Here is a 12,500-nt window from a genome sequence, read left to right as displayed (position 1 = left end):
AGAGCTACCTTTGCCGTTTTGGATGTAGCATCAGGAATAAAGCAGCTTGTATAGTCCAACGGGCAAAATGCTCACCACCATCCCAACCCATTTCTGATGTTGTGTGTTTTCTTTTAAATCAGTCAGGCGAGTCTCGCCTGCTTCCCTGCGTTAATGTCTCAATGTGACCTCTTAAATCACAAGATTACTGCTACAAATCCTGCTGCACCTCCATCAGCACCCATTACAATCAGCTCTGACAGATCCCCAGTAATCCCCCGCCACATATCAGTATTCCAGGTCATGCAGAATCGGCAGCTATACCCAATTTACAATGGCTGGATTAGAACCCTGTGCCTTCAATCCAGCAATTAACTTATGTTATTCCTGTATGAGATACGTCGGATTAGTGATGACGCCAGGCTTAACTCGCCAAATCCTTCTGGAGTCTCTCATCATTTGTAACTTGGATTTCCGCTGCTCCGTTAACACTCAGCCATGGAAAGGGTGAGCACATTGAACAATGTTTTCTTTGTCAGTCTTTGTTATTTATAGTTTTACATGAATTCCGTCGTTTTCTTTAGAAATTATTTTCCTGTAAATACCTGCAAGATAATGAACCTCAAGGTGACATATACATACTTTGAAACATTTATTTTCAACTTCAAGGTTTGAGCAGCTTCTTGGGGGAATCTATTCCGGACTCAACATATTATGAAGCTGTACTTAATTAGGAGTTTGAGGTGATTTGATATGCCACCAAAGACTCTAGCAAGTTTCTACAGATGGACCGTGGAGATGGTACAGACGGGCCAATGCATGGGATTGGAAAAAGCTGCAGAGGGTTACAAGCACAGCCAGTTCCATCATGCGCACGAGCCTTCCAAGCTTCGAGGACATCTTCAGAAAGCAGGCATCCATCATTAAAGACCTTCACCACACATCTCATTACTACTGTCAGGAGGAACAGCAGCCTAACGACACAGACTCAACAATTTAGGACAGTTTGTTCCTCTCTGCCATCATATTTCTGAATGGTCCATGAACACTAAATATGCTCTCTTTTTGCACTACTTATGTAGAAGCAGATAGGATGGGCTGAATGGCCTAATTCTGCTCCTATCTCTTATGGTCTTATTGTAACTTAAAGCAATTGTTACATATTGCACTGTCCTCTCTTCAAGCCAGTAAATTTCATGACAAAAGTCAGTGATATAAACCTGATTCTGATTCTCCTGGGGCATTCCCGAGCACTTCACACCCCTCAGCTCTCTCATGTGGGCAGGCAGATTCACGTTCAGAGCCACAATGAGCAAATCACCCTGCATTTTTCCCCCTGTGATGTCATTTGAAGGACAATTCAGGGCACTGGGGAGAAATCCCCCCGGCTGATCTTGGCAAGCTAAACATAGAAGTAGAGGGATGTTGCAGAGGAGATCGATCAGGATGCTGCCCGGGTCAGATGGCATGTCTTATGAGGCTAGGCTGAGCAATCTTTGGAGAGAAGGAGGATGACAGATGACTTGATAAGAGTCCCAGATAATAAGAGGCTCAGACAGAGAGACAGCTCATAAACAGAAGAGGATCTCCAGATGCTGGAAATCAAAAGCAGCACACACTAAATGCCGGAGGAACTCAGCAGATCAGGCAGCATCTACAGAAATGAATAGACAGTCGACATTTCTGGCCAAGACCCTTCATCAGAACTGTAGATAGAGTGGACAGCCATTTCCAAGGTGAACATGATTAATATGAGAGGGCATCATTTTAAGGAGATTGGAGGGAATTACAGGTGGGATGTCAGAATTACATTTTTATATATATTTGCTGTGGTGGAACATGGAACACACTTACCAGATGGTGTTAGAGGTAGATACATTAGAGACATCTGCTCAATGCAACCTTCAGCGTGAAACTGCCTGCCCGAAGCTCCTACCACTTGAAAAGATACACAATAAAAGAAAATTGGCGGGCTATGTAGGAGGGAACGGTTAGATTGATCTTAAAGTAGGTTAAAGCGTCAGCACAAGATTGTGGGCTGAAGGGTCTGTACTGTGCTGTAAATGTTCCTACGTTACTGGCTTAAGTTCTTTTTCTGCATCCTAAACAATTAAGGTATCTGGAAATTAATAGCGTCACTACACCTCGGGGCAATTCACTGTCCACGGATTGACTACCAAACCCACAACGGAGAACGCACTGCAAGATGTGAAATGGCTGTAAAAGAGCTTTGGGTGTATTGAATCATTTGTATTGGGCAAACATGCTAGTGTTTCTTTTTACAATGTACCAGTTGGAGACAAGCTAGCAGAAGGGGGCCAGATCAGATAGGGCTGGGCTAAGCCTTCCCTTTCCTGCCCAGTTCAGGACGATCAGCTTTGTGCAAGTCCTTTAGTTTGCATCAACAAAGATAACGATTCACTTTAGTTGCCAAATCTACTTTGACTCATACAATGCAATGTGTCGTTTGTGTTCAACCAAATCGAGTATTGCACTGGGAGCAGTCCACAAGCATTGCCACACTTCTGGTAAAAACACATTGGGCCTGCAGCTTATTCAGCCCTAATTCTATGACTTTGGAATACAGGCAACAACTGGAGCAGTCGGAGGAAACGGTGCAGTCAATGGGAGAACGCACAAACTCCTTATGGATGGTGGCAGGAATCGAATGCTGATCCCTGGAGCTACAAGACAGTTTCTGTAACCGCTACTCTTCCGTGCTGTCAGTAACGTCTAATAATAGTGTCCCTACAGCTGAAAATTCCTCATCATTAACATTTCTGCAACTCCCCCATGTCAGCCATAGGGCAGGAAAAATTGGGCGATTACACCTGTGTGACCAATTAATCTACTAACCCGTACATCTTTGGAATGTGGGAGGAAACACACAATCACAGGGAAAAAGTACAAACTCCTTACCGATGGCAGTGGGAACCGAATCCAGTTCACTACCACTGTATTAGCCTTATGCCAATCACCTTGACATCTATCACTTGCCTGCTTTTAACTCTCTTCCTCACGCACCTCCTTACCCTGTCTTCTGCCCTTTTCCTTTCCAGTCCTGATGACGAGTCCCAGCCTGAAATTTCACCCGTTTATTCCCCTCCATAGATGCTGCCCGAATTGCTGAGTTTCTCCAGCATCCTGTGTGTGTGTTGCCCAAAGCACTTTGCTGTTCTCCATGATTCCGCAAATGAAGGGGTTAACATACGAGGAGCGTTTGGCAGCTTTGGGCCTGTACTCACTGGAATTTAGAAGAATGTGGGGTGATCTCATTGAAATTTACCAAATGTTGAAAGCATTAGATAGGGTGGATGTGGAGAAGATGTTCCCTATGTGGGGGGGGGGGGTAAATCATGGGCTAGAAGGAGCAGCCTCAAACTTTGAGGGGCGACCCATTAGGACAGAGGTAAGGAGGAATTTTCAGCCAGAGAACAGAAAATCTGTGGAATGCTCTGCCACAGACTGCGGTGGAGGCAAAGTCAGTGTGTATATTTATGGCAGAATTTGATGGTTTCCTGATCAGTCAGGTCATGAAAGGATAGAACAAGAAGGCAGGTATATGGGGTTGAGTGGGATCTGGGATCAGCCACAATGGAGTGGCAGAGTAGACTTGATGGGCTGAATGGCCTAATTCTGCTCCCATGTCCTATGGTCTTATGTTTTAAGTTGCTGGGTACCATGATTCCATGTTCGTTCACACCAACTGCAACTCCAGTACCTGTGTTTTTTCTTTATTTTCACTCCAGTTGAAATGGATTCCGAGAATATCCAGCCCAACTTCAACAACAGATAAATAGAATTGAAACTAGAGGATGAAGGGTCCTGATGAAGTGTCTCAGCCCAAAATGTCGACTGTTTATTGTCCTCCATAGCTGAGTCCCTCCTGCAATTTTTGTGTGTAAAACTAGAGAACATGGGTTCAAGGTGCGAGGAGAAGTATTTAAAACCTTTAAGGGTGGTTGTTTGTAGAATGGCCCATCATCAGGGACCTCCACCACCCAGGGCACGCTCTCTTTTCACTGTTTCCATCAGGAAGAAGGTACAGGAACCTCAGGACCCACACCACCAGGTTCAGGAACAGTTAATCCCCCTCAGACAGCAGGCTCTTGAACCAGTGGGACCACTTCACTTGCCCCATCACTGTACTGTTCCCACAAACTATGGACTCACTTTCAATGGCTCTTCATCTAATTTCCCCATATTTATTGCCTGTTTATTTAATTTATTTATTATTTCTTTCTTTTTTTGTATTTGCAGCTTGTTGTCTTTTGTACTGCGGCTGAACGCCCAGGCTGGTGTGGTCTTTCATTGATTCTAATATGATTTATTGATTATGCCCACAAGGCGATGAACCTCAGGGTTGTATATGCTGACATACATGTACTTTGAAAATGAAATTACTTTGAGCTGCCAGAGAAGTGGTTAAGCAAGAACTATAAGAACGTTTAAAAGTCACTTGGATAAGTACATGGAAAGCTTTAGAGAGATCGGATTTCTGAACTGTCCATGAACCCATGAACAGTATCTCATTGTTTTGCTCTTTTTGCACTAGTTATAATATATATATTTATTGTAATTTATTATATTTTTATGTAACAAACTTCACGACACATATAAGCCTCATTCCGATTCAGATGCGGGTCAAACACGGGCAAATGGGACTAGAATTACAATACATTTATAGATAGATAGATAGATAGATAGATAGATACTTCATTCATCCCCATGGGGAAATTCAACTTTTTTTCCAATGTCCCATACACTTGTTGTAGCAAAACTAATTACATACAATACTTAACTCAGTAAAAAATATGATATGCATCTAAATCACCATCTCAAAAAGCATTAATAATAGCTTTTAAAAAGTTCTTAAGTCCTGGCGGTTGAATTGTAAAGCCTAATGGCATTGGGGAGTATTGACCTCTTCATCCTGTCTGAGGAGCATTGCATCGATAGTAACCTGTCGCTGAAACTGCTTCTCTGTCTCTGGATGGTGCTATGTAGAGGATGTTCAGAGTTTTCCATAATTGACCGTAGCCTACTCAGCGCCCTTCGCTCAGCTACCGATGTTAAACTCTCCAGTACTTTGCCCACGACAGAGCCCGCCTTCCTTACCAGCTTATTAAGACGTGAGGCGTCCCTCTTCTTAATGCTTCCTCCCCAACACGCCACCACAAAGAAGAGGGCGCTCTCCACAACTGACCTATAGAACATGTTCAGCATCTCACTACAGACATTGAATGACGCCAACCTTCTAAGGAAGTACAGTCGACTCTGTGCCTTCCTGCACAAGGCATCTGTGTTGGCAGTCCAGTCTAGCTTCTCGTCTAACTGTACTCCCAGATACTTGTAGGTCTTAACCTGCTCCACACATTCTCCATTAATGATCACTGGCTCCATATGAGGCCTAGATCTCCTAAAGTCCACCACCATCTCCTTGGTCTTGGTGATATTGAGACGCAGGTAGTTTGAGTTGCACCATATCACAAAGTCCTGTATCAGTTTCCTATACTCCTCCTCCTGTCCATTCCTGACACACCCCACTATGGCCGTGTCATCAGCGAACTTCTGCACATGGCAGGACTCCGAGTTATATTGGAAGTCTGATGTGTACAGGGTGAACAGGACCGGAGAGAGCACGGTCCCCTGCGGCGCTCCTGTGCTGCTGACCACCGTGTCAGACCTACAGTCTCCCAACCGCACATACTGAGGTCTATCTGTCAAGTAGTCCACTATCCAATCCACCATGTGAGAGTCTACTCCCATCTCCGTTAGTTTGTGCCTTAAGATCTTGGGCTGGATGGTGTTAAAGGCACTAGAGAAGTCCAGGAATGTAATCCTCACAGCACAACTGACCCCATCTAGGTGAGAGAGGGATTTGTGCAGCAAATACGTGATAGCATCCTCCACTCCCACCTTCTCCTTATACGCAAACTGAAGAGTTTTATAAGTTTTATAAGTTTACGTGAACATTTATGTTAATTTAGTTTATGTTTGTCATGGCTGCAGTGTCTTTTTATGCCGCGTCTTTGGACTGCTGCGGAAAAGCAACACGTTTCACACCGTATAAATCAGCGGTTCTGTAATAAATCCGATTCAGATTCTAATGTTCTGTACTGCTGCAGAAACAAGAGTTTTCACAGCGTTTATCAGCCAGTGCACACACGCCTATGACAGCAATAAACACGAAACCCGATACTGCCTGACCCGCTGAGTTGCCCCAGATTCCAACATCTGTAGTCGGGACTGCTCGCCAGCTTTAGACCTGGCTGGCTCTCTGTGGTAAGAGCTTCACGTATCCAGCGCCGCCAGTAAACAACTCCAACACGTGCTCTGACTTGCTCTAGCGAATTGCATCTCATGTACAGACACCCCCCCCCCACCCCCAATCCCCTAGCTCCCACCCTCTCGCTCCGCAGAATACAACACAGCTGCTCTTTATAAGAACTGGACTGTTTCCAAAATGTTCTCGGCTGCCGCTGTGTGCGTGTACGCACTCGAACAAAGCACGTCAACTTTTTCCTGGGTCGCTGATTGAGAACGGTTGACATTTAGCGACTCGGCGGCGGAGGGTGGGGGGGGGGTGGGGGGAGCGGAGGGTTGTGTCTCGGGAGCTTAAATCAGTCAGCGGCAATCAGGAAAGAGGCCTCCGACCGAGAGATAGAGACAGGAGGGAAAAAAGGGATAGACACAAAGAGAGAACAGAGAGATAAACAGAGCGATAGACTAAGTTTCGAAAAGAAATAATGGGCTCAAGGATGAACTGGTGGATGTTATGAAAATGATGACGCACTTATTTCTGTAAAGTTAGTTCAGTTATTTTGACAAAAACAAATTACCTATTATGTGTAAAATGAAAATAAAAATGACCTAACAAAATCCCTGGGGAACAGGCCACGGCTGGCACTAGAATATAATTGATCATCGTATTCATTCTGCCCTACGGCCCTAGTTACTGTCGCCTACATAAAATAAAATTACATAATAAAATATTATTTATATAAAATAAAATGTACTATTGATAAATTGGTGGCCACACAATGTGCTAAACTCCTGCCGCCTGAGAATTTTTATTCAGTTACATCTCAGACTGAGATGTGGAGTTATTGATTAGTCAGCGTCAAAATTTACGGGAAAAGGCAGGAGAGTGGGGTTGAGAAGGAAAATATAGCAGCCGTGATAGAATCGATGGGCCGACTGGCCTGATTTCTCCCGCTGTGTTTTATGGTTAATAATCTAGCATTTACGCACCGTGTCCCTCCTGCCTAAATATTGGTTATAATTTTGCTGTTTAATTCTATCCACGGACTGGTTCGTCTTGTGTGACGAACCTCAAGCTGTTTAATAAAATTACAAGACAAACATTCATTGCGGGTTGTTGCCGCTCCGATTTGATTGGACTGCAATTTAACAAAAACGATATTAATCTTATTTTAATTAAATCTATTAACACCGTTAATAACCAGAGAGTCACAGGCCCGGGTGAAGTTCTTGCTCTCTAATAGCTCTTATTAAAGAGGGATATTAATGAAAGGCTAACGCGTACACTCTCTCTGTTGGCTGATGATTTTCTGACCTGTCCATTTAATCGTTGCTCGCGACTGGTTATTAAGAAAATGTATTGATAATCACTGCCCACCGTCTCGGGGCTGCTGATAAATGATAAGTCCTATTAACAAGCGGACGCTCACCCACGCTGCGCACAGCTGCGGTCTCAGGGACTGTTCTTTTATTTTGAAAAAGTAAAAGTACTGATAAGGTTCTAAAACCCTGGCACTCACTCACCCTGTGCGCGGTTCCCGCTGTCTGTTACCGGGGCATTACTCCCATGTGCCCCGGGTTCTCGGTACACGAAGCCGGTCGGAGGGGAGGGTTTTGCTCGGTATTGCTGCTCTCCGGTAGGTGTTGCCCCCTCCGGCTCGGTCTCCTGCTCCAGCGCCGTCCTGATTCCGGCCAGCAAGCGGGGAAAAGTGAGGCGACCCCCGGGATCGGCTACCCGGCGCAGGCAGGGAATGAGGCCGGGCGGGAGAGCTGGCTCCCGGCTACTGTCGTCCGGCCAGCCCCTCTCGATGTCGCGCAGTTCGACCGTACCCCCGCTCTGTTGCTCCAAAATGTCAAATAGAGTCCGCAGACTGAAGAGGAAAGTCCGAGGCGGAGACCGGGGCTGCTGCTGCCTCTTATCCCGGGGAAGATGCTCCACCAGTCGGCTCAGCTCCGGAGATGCCATCCGCCCGGGTTCACGGTACACAAGGGTCCCGGTCTCGGTCAGCGCATAATCCCGAGATGGGCCCCGGTGAGAGACAGTCGAACTGTGTGTTCTGCCGAGCTTCGGGGCTCATTAAAGCAGAGACTCATCAACGCGAATTGCAGCCCGATTCACTCTGTCCCACCCACTGCCGCGCTGAAGGAGCGCCGCACTGCCGCCGCTGCAAGAAGTCAATTTCATTCAAACGGTGCAACCCTCGGCCTCCACTGAGAGTTAGAGAGAAACTTAATACGTTATCCGGCTATTCTAAAACCCCAATGATTCGGCATCCGGCTCAGATGAAATTGAATTGAATTGGTTTATCATTGTAACGTGTACAGTGAAAAGCTGGCCTTGCATTACTGTATTACACATTGCACTGAGGGAGAACAAGGTAAAACAATAACATAATGCAGAAATAAGTTTAACAGCTACAGGGAAAGTACTGGTTCACCACGCTGTGGCTAAAGTAATCCTTCCTGTCTTCTAAATGGATGCCCTTCTATTCTGATACAGTACAATGCCCTCTGGTCAGTGACTCCCCAGTTACAGGAAACATCACTCTCCTCGAGATAGGCCTTTCAATATTTGATAGGTTTCACTGAGACTACCCCCCCCCACCCCACCATTCTTCTAAACTCCAGCAGAACAGGCGCAGAGACATCAAACGTTCCCTGTAGGTTAACCCTATCCGCTCTCTCTCTCCGAGAGACTAGGACTCTCTCCAATGCGAGCACACCCTTTTGTAGATATGGAGCCCAAAACCGCTCACAATACAAACGTGATCTGACCAATGCCTAATAAATCCTCGACATTACATCCTTACGTTTATATTCTATTAGAGTATATCTACTATAATTGCTTACATATTCTAGTCCTCACAAAATGAGTGCTAGCATTGCATTTACCTTCCTTACAGCCTGCAAGTTAACCTTCAGAAAATCCTGCACTACGTCCCTTTGCAGGTCAGATTTCTGAATCCACTCTGTATGGAGAAAACAGTCTACACCTTTACTCCTTCTACCAAAGTGCATGACCATACACCTCCCTACATTGCCCATTCTCCTAATCAGTCCAAGACATTCTGCAGGCTCCCTGCTTCCTCAGCGCTGCCTGCCCCTTCACCAGCCTTTAACCAAAACTGTACACAATAAACGAGTTGGAGGTACCTATAAGGAATAACCCCAGAAACTGGCCAAATTGATCCAATCACAACTATGAGGATGTGGATTATCAGAATGTTAATGTATTCAACTTTCAGTCATTACTTCTCTCGGGAGCAGTGGATTTGTGCCATGAGAAGAACTTCAACATCATGCATTTGTTTAAAAACTGTCTCTTTATGGCAGTGTACTTGTGCAGACATAAAATTAATAAGATTATACAAGAACGTAAGAAATAGGAGCAGGAGGAGGCCATCTGGCTTGTCGAGCCTGCTCCTCCATTCAATAAGATCATGCCTGATCTGACCGTGGACTCATCCCCACCTACTGGCCTTTTCCCCATAACCTTTAATTCCCCAGCTATGCAAACATCTATCCAACCTTGTCTTAAATATATTTACTGAGGTAGTCTCCACTGCTTCATTGGGCAGAGAATTCCATAGATTCACCAGTCTCTGAGAAAAGCAGTTCCTCCTCATCTTCATCCTAAATCTACTCCCCTGAATCTTGAATCCATGTCCCCTAGTTCTAGTCTCACCTACCAGAGGAACTGATAGAGGCAGCACAGTAGCAAAGTGCTTAGTACAATGCCTTTCGGTGCCAGCAATCTGCAATCGGGTTTGAATTCCTGTCGCTGTTTGCATGTTCTCCCCACGACCGCTTGGGTTTTCTCAGGGTGATTCAGTTTGATACACATTCCAGACACAAGGGTTAACAAGTTGCGGACATGCTATTTTGAAGGACAGAAACGCTTCTGGGCTGCCAGCAGCTAATGCTCAGACTACACTGGCTTTTGATGTAAATGGCACATTTCACTGTTTGTTTCTATGTTTCGATGCACATGGGACAATCTTAGACCTTTAGATTCAGAGGAGTGGAACTTGAGACTTGGCAGCAATAGCAGAAAACATTTCTCCATCGTGGAGGTATCTAAAGCTAGGGGGCATGGATTTAGGGTAAGAGGTATGAGGTCTTGGAATTAAGTTCAAGAGTTGAGAGGTAATGTTAGACCACACTTAGAATTTTGTGTTCAGTCCTAGCTGCCTCATTATAGGAAGAATGTGGACACTTCATTGAATTGAATTGACTTATTACTTGCATCCTTCAAATACATGAAGAGTAAAAATCTTTACATTACATCTCTGTCTAAATGTGCAATTTATAGTAATTTATATTAAATAGTAGGTACAACAGGATAGTCAATATAACATAGAAATACAGTCTGATGGCCTGATGGATGAAACTGTCCCGGAGCCTGTTGGTCCTGGCTTTTATGCTGCGGTACCATTTCCCAACTGGTATCAGCTGGAACAGTTTATGGTCGAGGTGATTCAGGACCCAGTGATCCTTCGGGCGGATGCTGCCTGGATTAAAGAACATGTCTTGAGAGGAAAGATTGAGCCAGCTAGAGCTTTTCTCTTTGGAGAGAAGGAGGATGAGAGATGACTTGATGGAGGTGTTGATAGGAAGCATAGGCAGTGCGGAGAGCCAGTGCATTTTCCCAAGGTGAAAATAATACAGGAGGGCAGAATTTTAAGGTGATGAGAGGAGAGTATAGGAGGAACGTCAGAAGTAGATCCTCCCCACCAAACACACAAACACACACACACATTTAAGAAACTCTTAGATAGGCACATGGAGGAAAGAAAAACTGGAGAGTTACATGGGAGGGAAGGGTTAGGTTAATCTTGGGGCAAGTTAAAAGATCGGCAATACAGCCAAAGAGCTGTACTGTGCTGTACTGCTCTATGTTCTACAGTACTGTGCACAAGTCTGAGGGACATTTATATTTTTAGATAATATTATTTAATAGCTAGGGTGCCCAAGAATTTTGCCCAGTATGTTATCTACTTATTGTTTACCAATATTACACAAAGTTAAGATTCACAAATACTGCCGTTTCAGGGTCGAATACGGAAAGGTTGGAGATAGATGTCTTTCCAGCGTGTGCATCAAATCAAATCAGAATTAAGTCAAAGATGTAAATGATACAAAGACCAGCTTACAGTACAATGCAAGAATATTAGGCACCCTAGCTATACTGTATATATGTGCCCAAGACTTTTGCACAGCACTGTATGTTCTAAATGTATATTTGGGTGTGTGGAACAATGCCTTCACACAGAGGATGGTTGGAATTTTGAAAACACTGCCTGAGGGGACAGTGGATGCAGAGACTCTCATAGCATTTAAGAAATATCTGGGTGGGAATTTGCATCACACTGACATGTAGAAACCCACAGAATTGTTGGAGGTGGATTGGGCATGTGATGAGAAGACAGGCCAACTCCATCATCAAGACAGCACTTCCTTGGACCCCTGAAGGGTGGAGGAAACAGGGGAGACCAAAGACCTGGTGCTGTAGAGGCAGAGATGAACCACACCTGGGGCACAATAGAGAAAATGGCCAAGGACAGACAGAGATGGAGGACCTTCATTGCTGCCCTAAACACCAGCAGTTTAACAGGCAGAGCCTTAGAAACCCACAGACTAAGGGCCTGTGGAGCATATGGGGCTCTACACTGTCTCTGTGCTGTGTGGCTCTATGAGAAGCTAATCAGCATCTTCAGGAGAAATATCTGGGACAACACCCCCAGAGCCTTATTGAGAGAGTGTTGTACTGTTGGAAACACCAGTACCCGACATGATTTCTACGTAGATAGATAGAAAGGATTCCACTGATACTGCGAATGCGTTGAATCTCTACCTGGCTTGTCTCCGGTCACAGAGAGGGAAAGGACAGTGTGTGACACGGTGCCAGAAAGGGAGAAAACAGTGTGTGACTTCTCCCCCACCTAGTCCCAAAAGAAAATGGGACAGAGTCAAATACACATTCTCCCCTGGGTTATGTGCACTAATGCCAGCTGTGTGATGTCTGAGCTGACTGGTGTGTTCAATATTTACTCAGCAAGCCTGCCAAATGTGTCGGCCACTTGCAAAATCAATGGTTCACAATTAGTCATGGAGAAAAAAGACAGTGAGGTTAAGCATGACCTGGGGCCTCATCTTCAAACAACAAACAGATTCCTGTTCTGCTTCATGTAAAGCCTCCTGTTTATCATCTGGAATAGAGCATCAGAACGAGAGACCCGAGATACCAACAACTGCAA

At 45.0% G+C, this 12,500-nt stretch overlaps 1 protein-coding gene across 1 annotated transcript in view; it reads right to left on the bottom strand.

The window, feature by feature from the left end:
• LOC140718889 (suppressor APC domain-containing protein 2-like) overlaps nt 1–8,637 on the bottom strand; it is a 41,654-nt gene extending 33,017 nt beyond the window's left edge. Inside the window, exon 1 of the mRNA XM_073033158.1 lies at nt 7,768–8,637. Within this exon, the coding sequence (XP_072889259.1) occupies nt 7,768–8,209 (442 nt within the window). The 5' untranslated portion in view covers nt 8,210–8,637. The remainder of the gene's footprint in view (nt 1–7,767) is intronic.
• Between the last annotated feature and the right edge of the window lie 3,863 nt (nt 8,638–12,500).

The sequence above is a fragment of the Hemitrygon akajei genome, chromosome 2, assembly GCF_048418815.1.
Source record: "Hemitrygon akajei chromosome 2, sHemAka1.3, whole genome shotgun sequence".
In the NCBI taxonomy this organism is placed as follows: domain Eukaryota; kingdom Metazoa; phylum Chordata; class Chondrichthyes; order Myliobatiformes; family Dasyatidae; genus Hemitrygon; species Hemitrygon akajei.
This window is presented reverse-complemented; position numbering and strand designations above follow the sequence as displayed.